Source organism: Camelus ferus, chromosome 17, assembly GCF_009834535.1.
Source record: "Camelus ferus isolate YT-003-E chromosome 17, BCGSAC_Cfer_1.0, whole genome shotgun sequence".
NCBI lineage: Eukaryota > Metazoa > Chordata > Mammalia > Artiodactyla > Camelidae > Camelus > Camelus ferus.
This window is the reverse complement of record NC_045712.1, coordinates 43,094,612-43,121,950: the sequence shown is the minus strand read 5'-3', so window position 1 is coordinate 43,121,950 and position 27,339 is coordinate 43,094,612. Positions and strand designations below refer to the sequence as shown.

Below are 27,339 nucleotides of genomic sequence, written 5' to 3'. Positions count from 1 at the left end.
AAGCAAGTGACAAGGGCAACAAGTGGGGAGAAAGCTTCCCTAGGCTTTGGAATAGCTATTTTGCTTTTACTTGGGCTGGGGGTGGAGTATAAATCATTGTTTGGCAGCACCTGGTTTTGAAATGTTTGGTCAGCGTGTTTTTCTATACTGGGTATCAGCTTTTGTGTTTTTCTCTTAAAATTTCAAATATACTCTTTTGAGGGGTAATTAGATTTCTTTTTTAATTTTTTTTAAAGTTTTTTTTTTTAATTTTTTTTAGTGGAGATACTGGGGATTGAACCCAGGACCTTGTGTATGCTAAGCACACACTCTACCACTGAGCTATATCCCCACTCAAATACACTCTTAACTGTGAAATTTTAATTTATTTCCTTGTGTGAAATGAAGAGTGACTTCATTTCAAAAATTAACTTTGGAAGCCTAAGAGTGAATTTGTAAAGCATTTAACTTAAAATAACATCCACTTATAAGATGACCTTTCTGAGTTCCCAGGAGAGTAAAATTTTCAGCAAGAGTGGAAACTTGGGTAGAATGATACCCTAGAGCCAAATAGGCATCTAGTATATTTTAGTACGCTACCGGCATTAAATTTTATGATTTAGTGTAAAATCAATTCTTGGATCCTACCTCCATGGTAGCAATTATTAACATAACCTAAAAAGACTTTAAAATTGTTTGTCCTATCTGTAAGATGGCTGCTAATAGGACTAGATGAAGAGTTAGTGAAGGCTCTAGTCAGAACCCATAACTCTGGACTACTGAGATGAGAAGTCTAAATTCTTAAGTTTTTGCAGACATTTATTTTCTGATACAACTCTACTATATTATGTATTTGTAATATACAATAATTAGCATACGTTAACTGCTAAGTTAATGTATCAAAAGGTTTGTTTTTGAAAGTTTTTATTTTAAAATAAGATTCATGGGAGATTACAAAATTTCTTTTTAGGGGGGCTCTGTGTACCATTTACCCAGTTTCTCCCAAAAGTAACATCTTGTAAAGTAACTATAGTACCTATCAAAACATGGAAATTAACATCGGTAAACTCTGTGACATCCACAGACCTTGATCAGATTTCATGTGTTTTACATGCCGCGCACATGTGGAATTTTATGCAGTTTTATTACATGTGTATATTTGTGTAACCACCTCCATCAAAAAGTTCTTTTTAGTTATAATTTCTTATACATCTAATTCATGATAGTATTTTGATGTGTAGTATATAGTTTCTGAAAGAAAATGGAAGCACAGAACACTATTTATCAAAAGAATTAATATAATAGCATTTATCCTTAAAACTTACTGTAAACTTCAGTTTCTAAAATTTCTTCTGTATGTATTGGAGAAAACTATACTGTACATAAGTACAACTAAAAGACTAATTAAACTTTTATGTGTTTTATCCTCCCTATAAATTTCCATGCTACCTTTTTGAATGTGTAAATACGATTGGCTTGCTATTTGTCATACTAAAGCTTTGTATTCTTTACCATGCATTGTTCTTATTGGTATAGACTCTTATACTGAATTGCCAGACATGCTGTGTGCTGTGGTGCCTTTGCATATATCATTTGTATGCCTATAAGCAAGTTGTTTAAAGTTGGGTTTTGAGAACTCAAACAGCTCATCTCCCTTCCTACCTGACCAGCAACTTACTATTTCTGTGGGTGGAGCGATGGTGGCGGCAGTGGTGGTAGCACAAGGCCTTTATGTGTTGTGTGTGGTGTGTGGTGAGAACACTTTGCAACGTGCCCTTATGATTTGTTTTTCATCATTTGTTTTATTTTTATACCTCTGCTTATTACATTGAATGAGACAGCTACTAGCCGGGATGATAGCAGAACCTGCTTTTCTCTCTGAGTATACTATCTTTGCTTTGGATTCCTCCAAGCAGCCTAAAACACAGACTGACAGTGTGGTGAGTCCTTCCACCGCTCTCTGCATTCCCTTTGTGGGGAAGTGAAATAATTTGGTAATTCTAGAAGCAAATCTCACGTTGCTTGCCACTCACTATCTCTCAAAGCATCTTCAGTGCCCTTTTGCTAACCTTGCTCTTAAAAAATCAGAGAGTAAATTGCTGAATTCTGATGGCTGGTGTGTTTTTTTGGTGGCTTTTTAACAGCAGCAAAATAACACTGTTTTCATTAATGTAGTGAGGAATACCTTCACTTGGCGTAAACTCTGTTTTCTCCCTAGGGAGTGTTTGCTCATTAACTGAAAAAAGTATGCATTGCTAGGAATCTGTTCTACTGTTGGTAAGAGGCCAAGGATATTTTACGATGTGACTCACATTTTTAGGGAAAAAAAGTCCTTGTATGTAAATCCATAATGAAACAACATTGCATAGGTAGGTGGAGTCTGCTATAGCCAATAATTGCATCTTATTTTGGGAGTGTACCAGTTTTCTATGTATTAAATGTTTGGAAGGAAGTAATTACCTCTTTATTTTTCAACTGACTAAATTCATACAATTTTGAGTCTTGTACATAATTTCATTTTGGGAAAATAGACTTTTTCCCCAAGGTATCTAAGTTCTTAATTTAGCAAACTAAAACTTAGAGATGTTTCATTGCCCAGTAAGGATACCTTTTGGTGCTAGAATGGACGTTGACTGAACTGGGATTGAGGTTTTTTTAAACAGTGAGAATTGGTTTAATTTGTTAAGCAGCTGGTGTGATGAAATTAGAACATTTCTGTTCTTATCCATGCAACCAGTAAAGATTTGGCCTGCATATGGCCAGTAGCAATCCTGTATTACATCCTAAACTTAGTTGTAGAACAGAAAGCAGCTCAGGGTTCTAGTGATGCCTTAGCTTGGATCTCAGGGATTGTGGTCTCTCCTTAGTTCTGGCTACAGGTAACACCTCACTATTTTCAAAACTGGTTTGAGGGGGAGATAGTGGTCCCCGTTAGAGATAACTTACCAACTTACTTTAAAAGCATAAAATGATATTACATTTCATGTAGTAGTAATAGAAACAAAAAAAAAAAAAAAAAAAAAGAGAGAGAGAGAGCTTCTCCTAGGCCTACTTTCATAAGTACATAAAATAATTTGTATTGAGTACCTATCTTGTTGTGAACAATACTAATAATTAAAAAATGGAGTCTTTAAAACAAAAACAAACAAACAAACAAAAACAAAGCGTAAATACAGGACAGAAATAGACTCACAGACAGAGAATACAGACTTGTGGTTACCAGGGGGATGGAGGGTGGGAAGGGATAGACTGGGATTTCAAAATTGTAGAATAGATAAACAAGATTACACTGTATAGCACAGGGAAATATACACAAAATGTTATGATAACTCACAGAGAAAAAAATGTGACAATGAGTGTGTATATGTCCATGAATGACTGAAAAATTGTGCTGAACACTGGAATTTGACACAACATTGTAAAATGATTATAAATCAATAAAAAATGTTAAAAAAATAAAATAAAAAAATAAACAAGAGTGACTACATCAAACTAAAAAGCTTCTGCACAGCAAAGGAAACCATCAACTGAATGAAAGGGCTACCTACTGAATGGGAGAAAATGTTTGCAAATCATATTATCTGATAAGGGGCTAATAGCCAAAATATATAAAGATCTAATATAATTCAATAGCAAAATAATAATAATAATCCAATTAAAATTGGGCAAAGGAAGCAAACAGACATTTTTCCAAAGAAGACATATGAATGGTCAAGAGGTACAAGGAAAGGTGCTCAACATCACTAATCATAAGGGAACTGCAAAGCAAAACCACAGTGAGATATCACTTCATGACTGTCAGAATGGCTATATTTAAAAGGCAAATGATAACAAATGCTAGCAAGGATGCTGAAGAAAAGTGAACCCCTGTGCCCTGTTGGTGGGGTTGTAAATTGGTAGCCACTATGGAAAACAGCATGGAGGTTCCTGAAAAAATTAAAAATAGAACTATCATATGATCCAGTGATTCCACTTTTGGGAATATACCTGAACGAAATGGAAACACTATGTCAAAGAGATATCTGCACCCCCACATTCATAGCAGCATTGTTCACAATAGCCAAGACAGGGAAACACCCTTACTGTTCATCAACAAGTGAAAGGATAAAGAGATATAGAATATATGTACACAACAGAATACTGTTTAGCCGTAAAAAAGAAGGAAATCTTGCCATTGGGATGACATGGATGGATTTTGAGGGCATAGTGATAAGTGAAATAAGACGGAGAGAGACAAATACTGTATGATCTCACTTCCATGTGGAATCATAAACAAACAAAACTCATAGAAAAAGGGGGATCATATTGGTGGTTACCAGAGGTAGAGGGTGAGGGTCAAAAAAGGAATTAGATAAAGGTGGTCAAAAGGTACAAACCTCCAGTTATAAGTAGGTGCTGGGGATATGATGTACAACATGATGACTGTGGTTAATGTGGCTCTGTGGTTTATCTGAAATTTGTTAAGAGATCCGATCCTAAGAGTTCTCATCACAAGGACAAAAACATTTTTTCTTCTTTTTCTTTTTTTGCATCTATGCTAGATGATGGATGTAACTAAACTCACTGTGGTAATCATTTTATAACATATGTAAGTTAAACCACTACACTGTACACCTTTCATTTATGCAGTGCTGTTTGCCAATTATATCTCAATGAAACTGGGAAAAAAATGTCTCTTAAACAGCTATGAGAGGTTATCCTGAGGAAATAACCTGCACATTCTCCAGTGCAGAGTCAGAATTTAAAGAAGAGTGATAGAAAAGGGATAAAGGAAGAAAGGAGGCCAAGGAGTAGGTATCACTATATTCACAGACTACTTTAAGAACTTCACTTCCAGGAAATTAGGGGGCCTAGACTAAACATTACCTCCCCCTCTCGTGACCTTCAACACCTTTGAAATACACCATATGAAAAATGACTAATTCAAGGGGAAAATTTTTTTAACTAGGTGTTTGTGTTCGCCAATATGACGTAAAGTGAATAATAAAATACAAATAAAAACTTTAAAAAAAAATGGAGTCTTTAGAACTATTTAAAATAATTTAAGTAGGCTGAAAGTCTGTGTTAATCTTATTTAAGTTTTGTTTTGTTCAGATAAAAAACATTTCTCACATAACAAAGGAAAACTATGGCATATCCTATAATAAAATAAAATTTAGTGAGAATCCAATTCATTACTTTATCTCACCAGCTGCTGACTTTTCCTTAATTCAGTTTTTTTGAAAAATGTTATCTCTTTATCCCAAATTCTAAAAATTGCTATATCCTTGAGTACTTAGCAGTCAAAAATGTTTGTTGAAAGATTGAACAAAACGTAACTGAAGACAAATCTGGCAGGGAACCTGTGTATGCTTTTAAATTAAATGTACTTTAGAAACTTTTTCCTATTATCTAAGAATTGCCTCCAGAAGAAAGTATTGGTGACTGTGGAGCGAGTTCTTTAGGCTTCTCTCTGGGGAAAGGCCTTGAAGTCTTCTCACACTGAAGGAAGTAACTGCATAAGGATTGAACAAGCAATTACTGAGCCTCTACTGCCAGTCAGGCAAAATGTAGAGTTCCTGCCCTCCCAGGGTTTCTAGTTTACTATGGAGACAAAGATGTCAACATACACTTAACAATACAAAGGAATTAAGGCTTCATAGAAGAAAATACAGGCATAGGAAATTTGTTAGTCCTTCAGGCCAGCCTTGTAAAGCTTCACAAAATACAACGCATTTGAAAGTTGAGAGATGAGTAAGATTTTGTTGGGCAGGAGTAGAGAAGGCATCATAGGAAGTGACACATCTGTAATTTTGCTTCTAGAGATTCCTAACTTAAATTTACTTGGTAACAGAGGTCAATACTTTGCTTAGCTGTCCTGCATTTATTTAGATATATAGTATAACAAATAAATTGAAATATAGATGCAGGGAGGGGAAGTTTTTAAATGGTGCGCTGTTTGTTTGGTAAGGTGATATTTCACACAATTGTAGAATAGCTTTTTTCATATGGACTACAGTCATGTGCCAAGTAATTTACTTAAAATAGAATATGGACTCTCTTGCCACTCTTCTTCCCAACCTACATATTTTATGGAGCCTTTCTATTTCCTTTCTCCATAATGTAAGTGCCCATTACCTTTCAGTATACTGCCTGGCAGAGAGACTTGCTAATTTCGATAAAGTATGTTTTTTATTTTATAGTTTGTAGCATAGGATATTTTTAGGGCTGGAAAGCACTGATTATGGTGCTACACAAATATAGGCCATGTGTACAACTTCTAATTCTTTGAACTGGCAGAGAACAGAAAGATAAAATTTAGTGTCTATGTTCCCCCAACCTTTCTCCTCTCTATAACTTTAAGGAAATATCTTGGACTGATAAATTTGATAACTCTTTGTATTAAAGCGAGAAGGTATTTAAACCTTTATTAGGGAAAAATTCAAGCATATTACAAAATGAAAATAGTAATGATAGTGCTGGAAGATTTCTCTCCCCTCCTCCCAAATTCATTACCCAGTGTCAATAATTAATAACTCATGGCCATCTTATTACCCCACCCCGACTTCCCTAACCACACCATTTCCACCCTCCCACATATACAGCTACTCCCACTATGCATCACCACTGGTTTATTTGAAAGAAATTTCAGAGATCTTATTTCATCTAAATATTTTGGTATATATTTCTAAAGGTAAAGACTAAAAATATACAAACATAATACATTTATCACTCCTAAAGTTTGATAATTTCTTAGTATCAAATACCTAATGAGAGTTCAAAAATTTGAGAACACTTTTGCAAAACTGAGCACCTCCTCCACTTGTGTTTACAAATAAGAAAAATCAAATATTTGACTTTCTTGGTAAAGTTGTGGAGCTGTAGAATCACAGAGAAAATGTACTATTTAACTACCAAGTTACTGAAACATAGTGGCTAGTATTTGGTTGAATGCTTTTGTTTAGAACATGGAAGATATCTTATCATGAGCTACTGCTATAGCTCTAATTTTAGTTAGACATTTCGTGCATTATGAATGCAGGATAGAATTTTAGATCTCAGAATATCATCATTACCATGGAGTTCATCCCAGTATGATGTAATCAGTAGAATGTTGCTTAATTTAGAATATTTGTCATACCAACAGAACAAAACAAAAAGCTTTCACATATGGAAGAAATTATTTTTAATTATAAGTTTTCCTGAAAATTTTCATTACAGTTTCATTTAGGACTCTGGCTTCAAATGAATGAGGCATTTCTGTTTCTTGTTACCAAGATATTTTTTAGGGCTTAGCCCAAATAACTTTAATTTGAATATTGCTCAATTATAGGGAACAGTTGACATTACTTTTTCCTGGATAGTTTTCTACTTGAATGAGTTTTGTTAATTGAATCCTTGATATTAATTTTGTTGTGGAGGAAAAAGCTGAGGACATTATAATTGGGAGAGGTGTGTGATTAGCTTGAAATAAGTTTTGCTACACACTAATCTTTGCTACTTAGTTACATATACTATAGCAAAATGAATTTTCTAAAATACTTACCATACTAGCTTTGCCTTGCATGGAAACATTCTAATAAGTGAACAATTACTAATTTTGTTTAATAGATGAATGTATCTAACAGGTTTTGGTTCTTGGCCTTTGTTCTTAACAGTTTTAAAACTTTAGTTTTTTTGTTGCTTTTCTTTATGATGTTTCTTTGTTTTCTTAGAATGCGTCTGTCCAAGCCACGAAATCTCCCGACAGTGTTAATGAAAGTGAACCAACAACACCTCAGGTCTGTTATTAATGTTATTTAAAAAAATAGCAAGTCATTTCAGAGTGTTGGTCATTCTATATTGTTAGCATTTGACTTTACATTGCAACAGTGATGTCCAAACATTTGATACAATATGTATGGTAAATCCAGGCTCGTTGATGGTTTCTTGGAAAAAGTTTTAAATGGAAGTGATATATGTATATATACCAGTCATATAAGATACCATTATTACTCATTTGAATAACTAATGGCACTAAAGAGAAACTTTGGGAAAAAAAGACTTAACAAAACTTATAGTTGTAAAAGATTATGGAGGAGGTCATGTTGAAAGACATGTTGAGTTATGTATTCTGGAAGGGGGATATGAGGAAATGGGACTTATTTTATTAAAGTTTGTTTTAATGCAAAAGATTTTACTACTAGAAAATTTAGTTTATCTTTGATTTTAAAAAGTTATTTGGAGAGTGGGGTCCATTTGACATTCCTTTGACTCCTTTCAAAAAGAAAATTCATGAAAAAAATCGTAATGATTGCAGTGTCTGAGATGAACATTTGTTTTCTTTGACTTTACTGATGATTATTATCATTAACCTGGCTATTCTCAGCACTCTCTAGTGTAGGGCAGTAACATTTCTAATTCTGTGAACTTGGAGGATGATTGTAGGTAATTTATGAAGTAACTGACTTATGAACTAATTCACGTGGACTAAACATTCTGAAGTATTGTCTAGCTTTCCAAACTCCATGAACAGGTTACTTGTGAGCTGAGGTCCTCAGTCCTTTCAGGAGGCTGGCCAGATTCTGGGCATAGTCCGAGTACCTGGGCCTGCTGACTCTGGCCTGGAGCAGCGTCCCCAATTAATCCTAAGTCCTCTACAAAGACGTTGTTTTCTCTAAGTGCCTTGAGGTAGGGGTAAAATACTGGGAGGCACCAGTCTAAATGGGACTGGACAGATCCAGTGATCCTGAAAGAATATTATTAAAGAACATTGTTTAGAATGCCTATTTTCTTCCATTATAGAATAATCCAAAAAGTCTAAATACAGTTATGAATGCAAAAACTAGAATTAATGACAATCAGCTTTATAACCAAATTCAAGAGAGATTTAAGTTTTAATTAAGGTGAAACATGAGGATGGATGATATTCAGGAAGTTAGCCCATTAAAGGTTTTGAACTTTGTTTTAAAAAATGCAAATATATTCCTAAAAAATAATAAAATTATGTTTATTGAATATACTTTGTGTCAGGCATTGTTAAGCAATTTCTGTATATGATCTTATTTAATTCTCATAACAAGGAGACAGTTTCACTCAGAGTCTGTTTACCTTTAAATAATTCTCTGACAAGTGGGTTGTAGGTGGTTGTTAGCAAGTTAGGAATAGTGTATGTCCCCGGAGAGGGCAGAATGCTTACTGTGGTTGGGCATCTTGAAAGCAGCAGGAGATCAGAGTTGACAACAACTCTGGCGAAAAGCAAGCCCAAGAGTTAATGAAGCAACAGCTGCCTGAAACCCCCTTCCTGCTGGGCGGAACATCTTCTGTAAATCAATAGTTTTTGACACACAGCATGATGATTGTGGCAGGGATGTCTTTAGAAAGACTTACTCATTGTCCTTATTTAAGAAGGCAGAGAAGTGTAGTATATATTTCAGAAAAATTTGTTAACTTTTAAATTGTTTCATACAGTACATAAAATTCAAGCAATCAGAATGACTTTTCATTAATTCCCAAGGAATGCGGATAACTGACATTTTACCTAAGACAGATTTATAAACCTCAGATATTTGAAAATAATTAGTATATGCCACCATGTAATAGAGAAAAATATGTTTTGCAGAACAGGTGTATTTGAGCATTCGTCTTTATCTGAGAAGCTGTGAAATAGTTTTATTGGATCATAATTTTAGTGTTTTAGCAGTTTAGGATGAACCTAGGATCTAATATTACCCTCTTACTGTAGAGATGAGGTGGTGGTATTATTATTTTTATCTTCCCCATTTCATGGAGGGGTTAAGTAACTTGGTCTGGGTCATGAACATCATGGTGGAACCAGGATTTGAACTCAGGCAGCCTCACCTGGCAGCCCACAGGCTGAATCAGTACACTCAAACACCTTACTCCCAAGCAGAGTAGATGTGGCTGTTCCTAAGTTTATCAACTTCTGCAAATGCATGTGTTTGAGATTGTTCATTAGCTTCTGGCTCACCTTAAAATAACAACTATTTCTAGTGTTATTCAGACTTGCCTCACTTGTTTGTCCCGAGGCAGTTTACAAGAAGATGGTCTGTATGAGCTGAAAGGCACTTTTTGCGTGGGTCTGAAGTGGCTGGTAATGGAATATCAGTAAAGCAGTTCTTTAAGTTTTTGAGCATGAGGGTCCCTCCTCTCCCTTAGACTTTCTCCATCCCATCCCAATATAAAGGTAAAACTTACACATTAAGGAAAAAATTGGAAAGTACAGGAAAATATAAAAATGAAAATAAAATCACCTAAAAATCTTACCACTCAGACCCACTCACTGTTAACTTTTGGTGTTTGTCCTTAACAACCTGATCCTAAGGGTGTTTGTGAAAACATACATATAAATTGAAAAGTATATGTAATTACTTTAAATCAAAGTGAGTTCACAATATATGTATTATTTTACAACTGAATTTTCCCATTTAGTAGTCTTGAACCTCCTTACATATATTGTAGTTTATTTAATGTAACCTCTAGTGGTGAACATTGGATTGTTTCCAGTTTTTACTGCTATGAACATCCTGTGATAAATCTGTGCATATGAAGAAGGTGGGACAAACTGTCCCCTCTTAACTCCCACCTTACCTAATACTATTATTAAGTCTCTAAAACCTATGAGTAAAGTATGCCTGGTTTATACTAAAGAAAATCTTTTTGTTTTCTTGTAATCTTTGCCTACACATGTCCTCAGTCTCCCCTGAACATTTCCTGGCATTGGGATCTTTCAGTGACCTTGTCACACTAAGGAGAATGAGTTCTAGGGAACACCTCTTAAGTACTGACTGCTGTCACCTGAAAAAAACAATGCAGCTTAGAACAGGTTATTGCCTTATATCACTTTTCACTGTTATTGTTCAAAATAATGTATTTTTATTCTAATTAATTAAGAGAACAGCTCTTGCTTATCACTGTTTGTAGTATCAGAATTACTGATGTGTGCAGAGGGACTCTAGCTCAGACTTTCTAACTGTCCTCCGTGATTTTTTAATGCTTATTCTTATTCCTGGTAGACAGAATGATTAAGTAGAGCAGAGCTGGGTATCACTAGTCAACTCTTCCTGGCATTCACTTGGTGAACAGAATGGGTTCACTGCACATTACTCTCTGCCTGAGAAGAGTGGTCAGGAATCAGCGCCTCCATGAAGACTCCAGATAAAGCACACTTGATTTCAGCCACATACTTCACACTTCACAGTATGTACCCACATTTGAGACACTGGGTGAATACTGATGGTATAAATGGCCACTGCCTCCAAGGATCTTATTTTAGTGGACAAATCTTACAGCATGCCTGTGAGGTCAGCTGAGAAAGTATGGCTTCCTTCTTTTTTTTACAGTTTTGCAAACTGAAGGGAAGTGACCTAGTGAAGGTCATTCCACTGCTCGGACAGACCTGGGACCTACACCCCAGTCCTCTGACTCCAGGTCCAGTGCATTTTCAGAGATAAGCAAGTGTCTCTTGTTTTTCACAAAACAGTATATTTTGTAAAACATCAGGAATATAAATTGAATGTGTTAGAGCTTTTACTAGATTATTACTGGTGATAGGGAATAACAGAATAATAAATTGTAAATATGTATAAGTATGTATTTAAACCCACATGTTTCATTGTGTTTTGGTTGCAGTCAGCTGACATGCAGTCTTTTGCACAGAAGCTCCAACTCCGGGTGCCTTCGGTGGAGTCTTTGTTCCGGAGTCCAATAAAGGAATCTCTGTTCAGATCGTCTTCTAAAGAATCTTTAGTACGAACATCTTCTCGAGAGTCCCTGAATCGACTTGACCTGGACTCTTCTGCTGTCACCTTTGATCCGCCCTCTGACATGGAGAGTGAGACGGAAGACTCACTAGGGAGTTTAGACAGTCTCAGCAAAGAGCAGTTGATCCAGTGGTTGCGGAGAATGGAACGGAGGTTGAATGGCTACAAAGGAAAATGTTCTGAGGTAGGAGAGTGACTTTTTTTGCCTGTATGAAAATTTCCTCCCCTTGTTCTCAAATTCATATTACTGGATGGCTTTTATGCCTGTACTTGGCTGAACTGTTGATTCCCTAGCCACGCCAGGTACTGCTGGTGGGTAGTCTGTGGCAATATCTATTTAAAGACTTTCAGCGGTACAGAGGCCCTTTGTCAAGACTCTACTAAAATTTTGTCTGTAATCCGGCTCTCACATTCTGTGCCCCTCTCCTCTCCCAGCCCCTCTTCTCCAAGGCTGCTTGGACTAGTGCAGAGTCCATCATCTGTCCTCTCTAAGTGCTGTGGCTCCAAAATGACCTCTTCTGCCAAGCAGATTCCATTATTACTGACCCTTTTTACGTTTTAGATGGTCTGATTCTCTGACACATCTGGTTCACTCTCGTGCAAATGTTTAAAATTTGCCTCAAGTGAATCTTTTAACTGCAAACCCCCTTGAGCATGTTTGGTCTGGGAGAAGGGATGTGGTGCTGTGCCATCCCTCCTTTTGGTCCCTCAGGAACGAAGCACCTTCCTTTCGGGCTGAATTGTGGTAGTTCCCCTCCATGTCCTGTGCAGTTAAAGCACTTTTTCCTCAGGAATGCCTTTCTGGAGCAAATTGTCCGTGGCTTACTTTTTTTTTTTTTAATAATATGTAATATTTTATTGTCTTAACAGTTTATAAATCAGCATTAGAGTTAATTTTAATTAATAATTAAGTTCAAGGATAGTGAATAAAGTTAGTTATAATTTCTATTTCCAGTTATGGCTAAAATATGGGGAGTTTTACCCTGCAGCCAAAAACAACAAAAAACTCCTAAATGAAATATTTAAAATATCTTCTTACAACTCTAAAGTGCTGACAAAATAGGGAGGAATTATTAGGCTAAAACCTGTCAGCTGGCTGGAACCCAGAGTTGTAAACAGGGCATTAAAGCCATGTATTCATGAGGCACTTGCAGCATCAGGCAACTTTCTCCTTTAAAATTTTTTTTTAAATTTTAATTTTTTGTTTCTATCAAAGTTAATAATGGTCCTGAATTTGTTTGTTTGTTTAGATTTATATTATTTTCACTGACTTACCCATGGCTTTTAAGTTGGGAGCTGGGGCAGCAGTATAGTTAGTATTTAAGTGTACAAGACACCATGCATTTTATATTTATGGTGCCAGTTAATTTTGTGCCATCTCTGTAAGGTAGATATTCATTAGCTCTATTTTGTAGAATAAGATTAAAGACTTACAGAGACTTAATCATACAGATTACATAACCTGCTTATAGTCACATAGGTAGCATTTGACAGACTCTGTATTTAATTCTAGGTCTTTCTGGTTGTTTTCACTATTCTGTACTACCTCAGGTAAAGTCGACTTATTAGGGATGAAGAGAGCCCATAGTCTTTGTCTCTGCCTTTCCTTGCTGCTGTGGGTACCTAGGATGGTAGTGCTGTAAGTGATGTCTGATTCCTGTGTTACTCTTCCACTTACTCCCCATTTTGAGTACCATTTTCCTGTCCAGTCTTAAGGTAGTCAGAAGGGGAGGATCCTGGCCTTAGGCACAATTTTGGTGTTTTAATTCTTCATCTCTGGACTCACCTTCCATTGCTGCCTGCCTCTTGACTCAGGACATTAGCAGACAAATTCAGGGGCACACAGCAGCCTTCCAAGGAAAATGGCAAGGCTCCGAATAGGGGAGTGCCTCTCCTAAAGCTGCAGACTGTCTCTTCAGAGCCCACCAGCGCTTCTAAAGTGGGTCCATATAATTCGTTGGAGCCATGTGCTTAGCCTTCTGATGAGTGATGCTATATAATTTACAGATTTAAGAAGATTTATTAGTCTGTAATTTCATCAAGTTTTGCTTGAATGTTTAAATATCCTATTTAGATTAAATGGTTAAACATCTCTTTAGGACCTGAAATACCAGTTTTCCTCTGTTGGCTATGAGTTCCTTTTTACAGAGCCATAGTCACAGGTCCTAAAATCAGAGGAACTTTTAGAGATCAGTTATGTGGTCTATTATAAACCAAAGCAGAAGATCACTGGAGAGCTTGTTAAAACACACGTTACTGTCTCTCCATCCTCCCTCCCTTTCCTGGGGTGGGGCCCAAGAATTTCTGCTACTAGCAGGCTTCTAGGTGGTACTGTTACTGATGGTACTGATCTGTGACTATGGGTTTGAGTAGCCTTTAGGCAAGTTGTCTCTAATCTGCACCTATGAATTAGGTACTGAAATTTAAAGAGGTATGTGTTTAAAGTAAAATCAAATGGAGATTTAATATCTTTATTTATTGAGTCAAGTTACATTTTTGTTTTTTAGAAATATATTTCCTATGTTATTTAGTTTCAACTGCATATGCATCTATTTAGGTCAAATTATCTATAAAAGGATTCTTTTGATTTATTTTCAGACTTTCATAATGAGATGTTTTAGCAGAATTTAGGATAATTGATTGCATTTATATAGGAATGACTGATACTATTAATGGCTTTTCTTTATTTTAGCTTGTTACAGCTTATCAAACTCTTCAGAGAGAGAAGAAAAAACTGCAAGTAAGTGACTCATTGGCTGTTATATTGATTCGTACATAATTATAAAATTAGAAAAGATCTTACAACAAGACAGTTCTAACCCTCACTTTTAATAATTCTTCTCATGACCAAGATATTTAACCTGTTTTACCACTGAGGATTTTGATAACGAGAATGAGTGAGAAATTCTAGAGATTTTACCTCTGGTAGGGATGGGCCTTCTTGAGTTTTGGATCCCTGCAGTGTTTAAGAGGTTTGGATTTAAGGCATGTTTGCCTTTTTCAAGCATGTTTCCTGGTTTCTCAGTCTGCAGGTTGCATGTTCGAAGCTTTCCCTTACCTATAGACATCTCTATTTCTTATCATTATATCAGGGTCTAAAAACAAGCATCCTCTTTCCTGTTTCCTGAGGCTGCTGCTTGTAAAGCTCTTGATTAAGTGTGTGGAGAGAAGAAATTAGTATAGCTCTTCCTCTCTATGTCATCCTGTTCGTGGCTGGAAGTTTCCCAACAGGTATCCCAGTTGATAATTCACATGTCAGAACTAAGGGGGAAGATCCATTCCAGTTCAGATGGTGCTGTGTTATTTATAAAATGCAGATAGTCTTTATTTTTTGCAGTGAAAGTTATTTAAAACCATTTAGCGTTTTATCCCATTTAAAGACACTAAATATATAACCAAAAAGTTATTTGTAAAATGAGTTTTGGTAAAGTTAATTTCCCCATGTATATTATTTTAAAATATTTAATCTGCCATAAATATTAGTCTCCAATAAGTCCACATTAAATTTTCTGGTTTTGGTCTGGAATATGATCAGTTAAGAATAATGGTAACACCAGTTAGTTATTGCTGATTTAGTGTTCTAATTGTCCATAGCAAGTGTGAAAATTAGATTATTACAAATAGACTTTGTAGTTTGATATTTTCTTTTTATAAAAAAATTTTTATTAACTTATTTTTTATGGAGGTACTGGGGTTTGAACCCAGGACCTCATGCATGCTAAGCATGCAGTCTTGCACTGAGCTATTCCCCCCATCCACCCCAATATTTTCTTAAATGTGTGGTTTGTAGAAGTACAGGGGACAGTTCTGACTTCATCCATTGTATTGTTAATATTGCATAAATACATTCTCAAAGGTCATCTTATTCCTAAGTTCTGTGGGTGCCTTGCTTGTGTTTCTATGAATTTGTCTATAGATTTTTATTTCTAGATGTACATAATTCTACCACTAAGTGGCAGTGGAGAGTTGTGGTTGCATAGTTCCAAAAGTAAAGGGTGTTGGTAATAAAATTCAGTGATTGTGATCTTTTTTACTTGTTTTTCCCTACTATGTCATGTAGTTGTTTGAACCAGCTTTTTTTTTTTTCTTTTAAATTAAAGGGTATATTAAGTCAGAGTCAGGATAAAGCACTTCGGAGGATTGGAGAGTTAAGAGAGGTAAGTTGTGACTAGTACCTTGAGATCTAGATCTCTCATATTTATCAGAACTACTGCATGCATTCAGATAGTTTCACATGCACTACTTTAGTTACAGTGAAAACTAACCAGCCCAGCCAATAAGACCAGGGATAAGTTCTTAGGGGTCTTATTTGTGTGGTTTCCCTAAGATACATGTTGTTGCTGGCACTATAGGCAGACCTCGTTTTATTGCACTTCACTTTATTGTGCTTCGCAGATCCTGTTTTTTACAAATTGAAGGTTTGTGGCAATCCTGCATTGTCAGATGATGGTTAATATCTTTTAGCAGAAAATATTTCTAAATCAAGGTAAACACATTGTTTTATATATAATGCTTTTGCACACTTAATATACTTCAGTGTAAACATAACTTTTGTATGCACTAGGAAACCAAAAAATTTGTGTGACTTGATATATGCAATAATGCAATACTTACTTTACTGTGTTACTCTGGAACTGAATCCACAATATCTCCAAAGTATGCCTGTAATGACATAAGAATGTCTTATTTAGCGATATAATATCATTTGCCTGCGTGAACAGTCAGTGGCAACTTCTAAGGCTAACCTGTCCCTTCTGTTAGGTATTTCAGGCTTCTTTTTGTTTTTCTTAACCAAAAATCTTTTTGGTGAAGTGAAATAAAGATTATGTTCACTGTAATTTGGGGAGGGGGAGATAAGTTTTAAAGTGAAGTATCACAATCCAGGCAAATATTAATCATTTGAAATCATGCTTTTCTAACTTCTATTTCTGTTCTGTCTTGAGGAGGATGGAGAATATTGGCTTAAATTGGTTAGGGGATAGCATTCTGTATCTCTGCTATATGTCACTTATCATGAACATTTAAAAATCTTTTAATTGTAAAATGTAACAGATATAGAAAACCATCCCAAGAAATAAAATAGCTTACATATGAACACTGTTGTAACTACCACCAAGGTCAAGAAATAGAATGTTGCTAGCTGTCCTAAGAGGCCCTCTGTGCTTCCCAACCCAATCATAGCACCTTCCCTTTCTCCAAAAGTAGCTGCTATCCTCACTTTTTATTGTATTTTCGTGTGTCTCTTTAAGGTTTTATCACCTAAGTTTATACCCCTAGACACTACACTCTTGCCCATGTAAAAAAAAATTTTTTTGACGTATCTTGTATGTCTCTTTAACTATACACACTTGCATTCCTTTCTTTTCCTTGTATTTCTGATGATAAATTAGAAGATTCAGAGTTACTCATTTACCTTATCCCAACATTATAAACACAGCAGACTTAGAACAACAATGCCAACACTACCACCATCAATTATGACGACTGAAATCAGTTAAAGAGATTTTCATATGCTATTCCAGTTCTTCCACCATTTAAACAATTCTTTTGCATACCTGTACTGTTAGATCATAAGCCATTACATACATATTCTTTCTCTTTTAACCCTTGCAGTGTATTTGTTCTACAGGTGTATTTAACGTTCACCAAAAAGAGAAGATGCCCTAGCTATTACTCTCTCACTTCCTCCAGCCTGTCCACCGCATGCCCCCAGCCCCCAGGCAGACCTTTCTGAGTACTAGCACTTCCGTGATGTGTCTTAGAAATCAGACTAGAAATGTGGAGTCTTGGGCTGACTAGGAGTTCAGATTTTGTTTCTTCTCACTCACTTTATATTACTAGAAAGGAGGTGCTTTTAAAACTTTGTTGAGGGACAAATAATATAACACTTTCACCCAAAAGGTTTTTCTAAGTTAAAGGTGTTTGATACATTCCACTCATCAGAATTTCTCTCTGAGGAAGTAATCAGAAAGATCTTAAAAAACTTATACATAAAAATGTTAATCCCAAGGTTTGCCCGAATTTGCGAACAGTCTAAATGGCCAAGAAAAGGACAATTATTGAATTGGTTGTTATATTTAATTATATTATAGAGCCATTTATTATTATGCTAAAAATTTCAAATAGTATAGATTTACACTGGAGGTCAGTTTCCTAGATATAAAGGTGGATGAGACAAAATCCTCAATCTAATGGGTCACTAAGAACACATCTAATCGGTGTTGCATGTGACACCACTTCCAAACTCTGAAGCCAGGCAGAATCAAACCCTCATTTTTCTCCCAGCAAACCTAATCTTATCCCCCACTATTCCCATCTCAGCAAATGACACCACCATTTACTGTCTGTCAAGCCGGAAAACCTGGGATCAATTTTGACTCCTCTTTTCCTCCATGTCCAATATACATACACACATATATGCACATATATATGTAGCACACTGTCAGGTAGTAAACAGTTCTATTAGGAAAAATAAAGCAAGCATAAAGGAACGAAGGTTGAATGAGGCCTTTAGAGAATGTGGCTACTCTTTAAAGCATGGGTTATAGGGGATAAGACTGGAAGTGAGAGCTAGTTAGCGGACTCTTGCCACTGGAGTGGTGGTAGGGATGGAGGTGGTGAGAAATGGCCAGGTTTTCTGGAACTTTATAGGGTTTGCTGATGATTGGACATGGAGAAAAAGAAAGGAGTCAGAATTGGCCCCAGGATTTTTGGCTTGAGTGACAGTAAATGGTGGCATCATTTGCTGAGATGGGGATAGTGGGGATTAGGTTTGTTGGGAGTAAACTGAGGGTTTGATTCTGCCTGGCTTCAGAGTTTGGAAGTGGTGTTACATGCAATAAGAATTAGATTAGTTCTTAGTGACCCCAAGTCTAATCAGAAGAACTTTTTGAATGTAGAAGGTCACCCTGGATAGTAGGGTCCATTTCTGGAGCCAGTGAGATCCCTGCCACAGTAGTGTTGGATGGTTGGCTAGCCAGCCTGTGGGCTCTAGTCAGGGTCTAAGTAGACAGTTCTTAGGTTCCTTTATCATTGTGGTCTTTATTGTTCATGGAGTGCTTATTGGTAGAGTAGTCTAAGGTAGCAGGTAGAAGGGGACATGAGTAAAAGATGTTTCCACTGTATCCAAGGACTAGATCAGATGAAAACATTCAAAACCTGAAAACCGTAATATAAATTGAGACTTTTTTGTGGGCTGTTAGGGATGCCATGTAACAAAGTATGGTAGGTTTGTAGTATGGTCGGATATAGAAAATTATTTACAGGAAATGAACTTTAAAGAAAGTAAAGGACCTCATTGCTGTTAAGGAAATGTGCAGCTGTTCTATGTTGAAGAATTGACCTGTGCAGAGTCACGGAGGACAGTGCTTTCCAGACTTCTGGATTTCATGGACTGAGAAATTACCTTCCAGTTCTTTCCAGAATGGGGAAAAGGAGAATTGTCACAGGGCTACTCTCATTTTTTCAAGTGAGGACGTTGAGAATGAGAAACCAGATTCTTTTATTGAAATTGTTTCATGAAAGAAAGGTGTTTTTTAATAATAAAAAAAAATTAGGAAGGGCACACTCTCGAATAAAGTACAGTCACTTAGATGAAAGAAATTTAAATCTAAGAAAAACTCTCTCCATTGGCTTTCTGTTTCTCATTTTTCTCCATGGATCGGTGAAAACTTCATCCTAGATGTCTAGGATGAAGACCAGCATTTGGAGACTACTGCTGCAGGGGAGGTCAAGCTAGGAGTTTTTAGTGAGAGAAATAGTAAACAATGTGCTTAGAAATCTTGGGGCAATGTGGGTGTAGGGGAGAATACAGGACAGTAAGTACCTTGGTAGTAAATTTGAAACAATTCAAGAAGAGGGCATTGCTTATAAGTCCTTGAAAATACTATTTGAGGAAAGTTTTCTAGCAAATTTGTGAGGACTGAATTAAATCAGAGAATTAATCTCATTTGAGGTAGGAATTCTCTCTAGAAGGCTGCTGAAGGAAATTAATCATCGAAATTATTGGAGACTCAGACTATGATTATGGATGTGGGAAAAGGACCTAAACATTGTAGAGAAAGTAATGAAAGAATTTGATTATATGTAGGGATCAACAAAGAGAAGTAAAATGTTAACTTTGAATATTTTGAGCTTAGAGAATTAGAAAAGTAGGAATCTCAGAAAAATAGAGGGGTTTTGATGGGATATCCAATATGTTCCAGATGGTCATCTCTGGCATTCTAGTGGAGCAAGTGTAAGGGAGAAGCACTGAGGACACAGAACCGAGCCCCGAGGGATAGTTGCCAATAGAATCAATGAATGACACAGTGGGAACTCTGAGACAGGAATATAGACAGGAGTCCTGAAGCTACAGAAGGCAGGTCCCTCACTTCAGGAAGTAATTATTAGTGACTGGTATAGCAGAGATCATTGGACTTAGTTAGAAAGGCTCATTAATGACCTAAGGAAAGCAGCATTTTAAGTAATTTCAGGCAGTTGAAATTTCACTGTTTGGTCATCAGCTTGGTCAACCTTTTTAATTTTATAGATGAGGAAGCTTCTGATTTTGACTGTTGTTTTGGGAGGAGGCAGGATCTGTTGATTATACATTTAGTATAGAACAATTTCATTTTAATTTAAGTGAATATAAGATAGCACAAGTAGTAAGATGTCTTAAATAAAGTTGGATAAAATTTTACCTTTATCTTAAGTAATTTTTTTTAATCTTCTCTACATTTTTAAAAAATCAGTTTAGCAATCAGTAGCTCTAAAAATATATTTTCTCTTCTTGGATTTCCACACTCTTTAAGGAGCAGAATTATTTGTTGGGGTAAATACTAATGTTTTAAATGCTGACGGTTCTCTTATTATTGTTGCTGATACTTTGAGTAATGCTGAAAAATTCCTGTGAATCCTTTATGTTTTAGGAGCTCCAAATGGACCAGCAAGCAAAAAAACATCTCCAAGAAGAATTTGATGCATCTCTGGAGGAAAAAGATCAGTATATCAGTGTTCTCCAGACTCAGGTAAAAGATTAAAAGAAAAAGTGTGGAATTTTTGGGTTAAGAAAAATAAAGGGTTTTTGATGGGATATCTGATAGGTTCCAGATGCTGAAAAAAAAAAAAAGGCCTGTCTTTAAAACTCTTTGTTTTTCCTCAGTTAATTTTAAGGATAATTTTATTTGTATTTTTATTTTGGGGGAGGCAATTATGTTGATTGATTTACTATTAATGGAGGTATGGAGGTACTGGGAATTGAGCCTAGGACCTCATGTATGCCAGGCATGCACTCTACCACTGGGCTATACCGTTTTCCCTTATTTTTAAGGATAATTTTTTATTTAGTGTATCTTCTGGCTAAGATATCATTGAAAATAACAAATATCAAAGTCAGCTACATTGGTAGTAAGTCTTTTATTTTGTTTTTGTCCCCTTCTCTGCAAAAAGAATATCCTTTATAGCAAAAAGAATATCCTTTACTCTGCCCCTTCTCTGTTTTAAAGAAAGTACTATTGTCATACTTCCTCTTGTTTTTTTTTTCTAATGAACTTTTGGTTTGCTTGTTTGTTTGTTTTTAGGTTTCTTTGCTGAAACAGCGGTTACAAAATGGCCCGATGAGTGCTGATTTACTGAAACCCCTCCCTCAGGTGGAGCCACAGGCTGAAGGCATCAGTAAAGAGAACATAGATAGTGATGTAGAGGCAGGAGGTAAGCTTCAGCTTGTGAAGAGGTTAATCTAAAAACTAGAGGAGGATGTTGAGAGATTCTGGGGCATGAGCTAATAGACCTGGGCTGAGGTAGGAGTAAAGTGTCCTTGACCCTAACATTTCCAGAAAGATGTGTTAAAAAAACAAAATTCAACTGAGTCAATTTTAAAGATCGAATTGGCTTAATTTGATGATTCACGAATTGGGCAGCAACCCATCCAGCAGAGAGAAAGGAGCTCCCAGGAGCTGTACAAAATGAAAGCATTTATATTTTGTATAGGCAGAAGGGAATGGGACAGGGAAGTTACACTAGCAAAGAGTGGATTGCTTGTGCGAGGTCCCTTTCCTTTAGAGGGTGGCAGGGGCCTGTCAGGCAGATTATCTCTATGGTGTTGATTTTTGATTGAGTTGTTTAAGATTCCATTTCTGGGAGAGGCCAAAACTGTAATTAAGTCTCAGTTTGGTGACGTGAGGCTTAGTGTAAACTTCCATTTTGGGCCTGTTACCTTGTTTTTTAGCACATGCAAGAGTTTTTGTTGTTTTTTTGGCTGTCTGTTTTTTGTCATTCAGGAGAAAGTAACTATGTAATTGTTTTAAGACTTGAAAGTCTGTAAGTAGCACCGCATTTTCATTATAATTGAAATTCATTATATTATACTGTTTCATTGATAGCAGTAGCTAGACTTCATATAAATGGGTCAGTTGTGCTCAAGAGTAAGGAATAAGCAATTTTTCATTGTTTGGCTATTTTAGTACTTAAGTAATATTGCTTACATGTGTCAACATTTAAAGATGCTGATATTGTCCCTATTAATTACTTTCTAATTGAAAAAGAAGGAATAGTTTTGTTTTGTTTTAAAATCTAATTACAGCCCTCCCTACTCTTTGAGGCTTTGAGGTACCTAAAAATTCCCATTTTTTCTTTGCTAGCTTTCTCTCAAAGAGATTTGTAATAAACTTTTGGTCCCGCCAGCATCAGAGTAATATGTTGTGCAGCTGTCTGTCTGAGCAACCAACCTGTAAGGAGTCCTGAAATACCCTTGGGCAATTTCATGAATGTAAGGAGATGGAGAAAGCTGTATTTACCAGAACTCCTCTCAAGAAGAGATCAGAAAGCGTTGGAAGGAATACTTTATTAATCCTTTTGGAATAGGAGCTAAGACACAGGTGGCTCTTTTGAATAGCAAACTGTCTTCCAAGAAGGGCGGATTCAGTTAACGTTAGTTACTATTGAGTGTTGAGTGCATTTGGAATGGGGTTGAACCACAGAAAGAGGTGAATGTGCTACTCAGCTTCTTCAGCTACGGAGTACAAATAGTGATGGTGTAGATGTTTACAAGGGTGCCCAGTCCGGCTCAGCACGGTGCCGGGGTAAGAATACACTCCTGTGCTCTAACAGAGGAACTGCTCCCAGGGAGCCCTTACTGACTGCCTTACTGACTGCCCCTGCTTATGCTGCTTTATTGTCAATAGTGGGAGATGGAGCTTCTGCTAAAACACTGGAAGTACTTCAGCAAAGAGTTAAGCGTCAAGAGAACCTACTGCAGCGCTGTAAGGAAACAATTCGGTCGCATAAGGAAAAGTGTATGCTATTAACCAGTGAAAAAGAGGCACTGCAAGAACAACTAGATGAAAGACTTCAGGAACTAGAAAAGATGAAGGTAAAAGAGCAAATGAGTGTGATTGAACGCAGCCCTCTAAGCTAGATCCACCGGCCCCAGCGTGGCCTGCTCCTCTGGAAAGCTTTCCCCCTTCCTCCATAGACAGCATGGAGAGGGCCCCCTAGTGCCCTGGGCTTCAAGGCATTACCATCCTTTCGAGACATCCTGTGTTCTTTTCTCCTACTAGACTTGTAGGAGTATCCAAATTAGATAAAATGTTAAGAGTTCTCATATGAGGAGAAGCTTTATTAGAGATGGAAATGAATTTTTAAAATTTTTTTAGGAGCTTCATATGGCTGAGAAGACTAAACTTATCACTCAGTTGCGTGATGCAAAGAACTTAATTGAACAGCTTGAACAAGATAAGGTAAAACAACAAAACTTATGATACTAAAATTTGTCAAGGGGCCCCAAAATTCATTTTTGGAAGCAATTGGAAGCATTCAGACTTCTGCTTTCCAAAATTATTACAGCTGCTTCCATGAAAAATCTTTTTGTTTTAATTTCTAGATTTATATAACTATTAGCATTAGTTTCATATCATGTAAAGCTGAATCTCTGTGGTTTCTTGATCCCAGTCAGCATTTTGATTTATAGATTAGAATATTGTTGCAAAGGAAATCTGTTTATAGTACCTAATTACTTTTTAGAGAAAAATCAAATTATTTACAGTTAATTACTAAATGTGAATATAAGTGTTGTCTTTCAAGTATAATGGAAACAGATTAATCTCTCAGATAAATTGCCTAAAAGGTAAAGAAGTAGTAATGTATACATTAGCATAAACAGACATTTCTGCAAATAAACTTTAGAATGTGTAGGTGAGATTGGCAGTTTACAGTTGAAACAACAGTTTTAGGTATGGCAGCAAAAACAACTGAAAAATTCATGGGCAGACAGTCTTGCAGCGCCAAGGGTGTGGGTCCTTTATTGTAAGCAGCTTCCAGTTAGTTCCACACCATCCACCATTTTCTTTAATATGGTGCTTTATAGTTACAGTATTTTAAGTAGCCGTGTAATTAAGACCATGTCAGAGCTGTTCTGCTATTGAAATGTATTGGCAGTCTTTTCATCCTATAATATCATTTTGCTTGGTTCTACTCCATAAGCATCATGAAGGTCCTCTTAAAAAACAAAAAACAACTTTTTATTATGAAAAACTTAAAACGTTTACAGAAGTACAAAGATTAATAAAATGAATTCCTGTGACCCCATCACCTAGCTTCAATAGTTAACATCTCATGGCTAATTTTGTTTTATCTGTACCTTCCTAACCCCGTTATCCTCAACCCAAGATTGTTTGAGAGCACACCTAAGAAATCTCATCATTTCTACCATAAGTATTTTAATGTATTTTTAAAATAAAGGGCTCTTTTTTTTTATAAAATTAGAACCGCATTATCGTGATCACATTTAGATATTTAATAGTAATTCCTTAATACAATCAACTATCTGAATAGTTTTAGATTTTCCCTTTTGCCTGATGCATTTTTTTCACCCATTTTTATGAATCAGGATCCAAATGAGGTTCTTTCATTGCAATTGGTTGATATGACTCTTAAGGCTTCTTTTAATCTATAGGTTCCACTGCTGTCTTTTTTCTGTCTCTCTCTTTCCTTTTTCCATTGTGATTCAGTTTTTGAAGAAACTGAAGGCCCACAATTTTGTTTTGAAATTTTGTATGATAATGACCCGCTTACCTGGTTTTTAATCTGTTCATTAATATTAGCCATCTGGAAGAGTCATACCCTAAAGTAAGGGTTGACAAACCCTGGAAGTAAGGTAATAATCTTCTTAATATTGTAAAATAGCTGCGATAGAATCTTATTTTTCAAGAGACAAGTCGAACCACCCCATTTTTTGTTAGTTGTAAATGACTGATTTAATATATATTTGATTATATTTTCCCCCTAGCAACCTTCATTTCTTGTGTAGATTATCCAGAGAGTGGGAAGACAGTAGCAATTAGCAAACTGGAAGAATGAGCTTGCCTTACAGTAGTAAGGAATGGTGTTGGGACCAGAGACTGTCACAAGAGGAAAGAAAAAACCAGGTAGATCTGTATCACAGTCTTGGTCCATCCAGTGTGGCAGCAATAACCTTATGCTCTCAGCAGCCTCTGAGGCTTTTGCCATGTTACAGCACAGTGTAATAAGTGTGGTTCATGACTGCTTCTGAGCCAAGTACAAAAGGCTGAATTTATATAGTAGGAACATAAACTGTTTACTAAGATGGGGAAAATTATAGCAAATATTTATGGAAAGATTATAAATCTTCTAACTGAAATGTTTTTAGTAATTAAAAGATTAAACTTACTATTAAAATAATTTTTTTATCAAAAATACCCTGATATGCTAGGTAGCTGAAGTTATTGGCATGTATAGCATAGTATATAGTGCAGAACACAGACTTTAGTTTGTGAAATACTGAAATAATCTCATGCTGTACTTAGTAAGAAACATTATGTTTTCTGCCCTTTAAAGTAAGTGCTATTGACAGTGCCATTTTGTTATGCAAACGCTTTAGTGTCTGCACTTCTGTTTAGGGAATGGTAATAGCAGAGACAAAACGTCAGATGCACGAAACCCTGGAGATGAAAGAAGAAGAAATTGCTCAACTTCGCAGTCGTATCAAACAGATGACTACTCAGGGAGAGGAATTAAGGGAACAGAAAGAAAAGTCTGAAAGAGCTGGTAAGAACTCAAGGGTTACTTGTTTTATGTTAGAACTCGAAAGTCACGTAAAGTGCTTGACCAACCAACATTTAGAAAAATTAGTTAAATATTGATAAAAGTGTTTAATTGTAGAGACTATCTCTATAGAGAGAATGCTCTTTATAAAGAACACTGAAGTGTTCCTTAGAAGAGGCAGAGGTTGAGAAACCATGGCCTATGAGTGAAATCCAGCCCATGCCTGGCCTATTTATGTAGAACCCCGCAAGGATTTATTATCTGGTCCTTTGTAGAAAATGTTTGTGGACCACTGCCTTAGACTAGCAAAATTCAGATTTCCAATTTTGGAACTCCCCGACTAGGCACAGCATGGTACATATTAAATAACTGCTGCCTTATGGATGCTCTAGAGTAAACAAAAAGTGTAATTATAGTCTGCTTTTGAAGAGAATAGTGGAATAATTCAGTGTTATACATGATAGCATTGTTTTGACCTAATAAATGCTAGTGTATTGACCAGCGTAGTATTCAACAAGCTATGATGCTGAGTAATGCTCGGAAAGAAAGGAGAGGTGCTAGAAAGAAGAGAGAGCAGAGTGAACTGGTACCTTCAGATGAGTGAGGGTGTAAGTTTTGAGCTGGGCCTCAAATAACAAATAGGAGGGGTCTAAACAGAGACGGGGGCAGCACATGTTTCAGATTGTTTAAGATCATAAATAGGCACAGTGACCATAGCATGTGTGTGAATCAACTGAAAACCCTTCTTGCTGAAGTGGGAAATGGAGTGGGATTGTGAAGGAACTGACTACTGAAGTCTTTAAAGGTGAGTGGCTGAGTTTAGACTTCGATTTACAAGGAAACCAGTAACAGGAACACATAATGTGATGGAAGCCAGTGTTTTATGTAGTAAAGAAATGAGGTAGAAAGTCAAACTTAAAAGCAATGGTAGAAGTCCAGGTGACTCCAGCATTTTATGGTGAGGAGACTGAATAAATAATGTGAAGTCAGAATAATAGGAAATCTAAATGGGTATGCTGAGGAATGGAGTGACATGATGAGTTTGCTTAGATACTGTAAGCCAATCATGAACTCTCCAGATAGAACTGACTTGTAAGAATTTGGAAATAAGAAACTGGAGCATCTTTCGGGAGCCTAAGGTTGAAACCTGTGGTTCAATCCGTAGAAGAAGCTGAATTCTCCAAAAGATTGTTTAACCAGTAGTAGTGGTGGCAGCACCCGTTGCTGCTGAGCGCCAGCACTTTCTGCAAGGCTCTGTCATGAATGCTTTGCTTGTATTTTCTTGTGTATGTATTTGTATTTAATCCTCAAAATTTCTATGAAATGGGTAATAATATTATCCTCATTTTACAAATAAGAAATAAGACAAGACAACCTAAGAGTAAATGTCAAGATCTGAATCTGGGCATTTTGAATCCAGAGTCTGTGCTTTTAACCTAGAGATCTTGAGTTTGGCGGAGAGAAATGAATGAGAAAGAATTACCCAAGAAGTCATAGGAATTGTGATTACTTATGTTCTTGGGGGAATATAAGGAGGTATTCCCAAAAATGGGGCAGATAGGATGAAGATTTCTAAAAA

General features: G+C 36.3%; 1 protein-coding gene across 5 annotated transcripts in view; it reads left to right on the top strand.

Annotated features, from left to right (window-relative positions):
* Window positions 1-27,339, top strand: part of GOLGA4 (golgin A4) — an 87,596-nt gene that overhangs the window by 14,586 nt on the left and 45,671 nt on the right. For 2 of the 5 annotated variants that reach the window (XM_014562310.2, XM_014562309.2), the window contains exons 3-12: window positions 1,821-1,919; window positions 7,674-7,739; window positions 11,590-11,904; window positions 14,413-14,460; window positions 15,821-15,877; window positions 20,630-20,728; window positions 21,281-21,410; window positions 22,883-23,070; window positions 23,354-23,437; window positions 25,616-25,763. In XM_014562310.2, the coding sequence (XP_014417796.2) occupies window positions 1,821-1,919; window positions 7,674-7,739; window positions 11,590-11,904; window positions 14,413-14,460; window positions 15,821-15,877; window positions 20,630-20,728; window positions 21,281-21,410; window positions 22,883-23,070; window positions 23,354-23,437; window positions 25,616-25,763 (1,234 nt within the window). The remainder of the gene's footprint in view (window positions 1-1,820; window positions 1,920-7,673; window positions 7,740-11,589; window positions 11,905-14,412; window positions 14,461-15,820; window positions 15,878-20,629; window positions 20,729-21,280; window positions 21,411-22,882; window positions 23,071-23,353; window positions 23,438-25,615; window positions 25,764-27,339) is intronic. The other 3 variants (XM_006188344.2, XM_032459243.1, XM_014562311.2) reach the window with 2 other exon arrangements.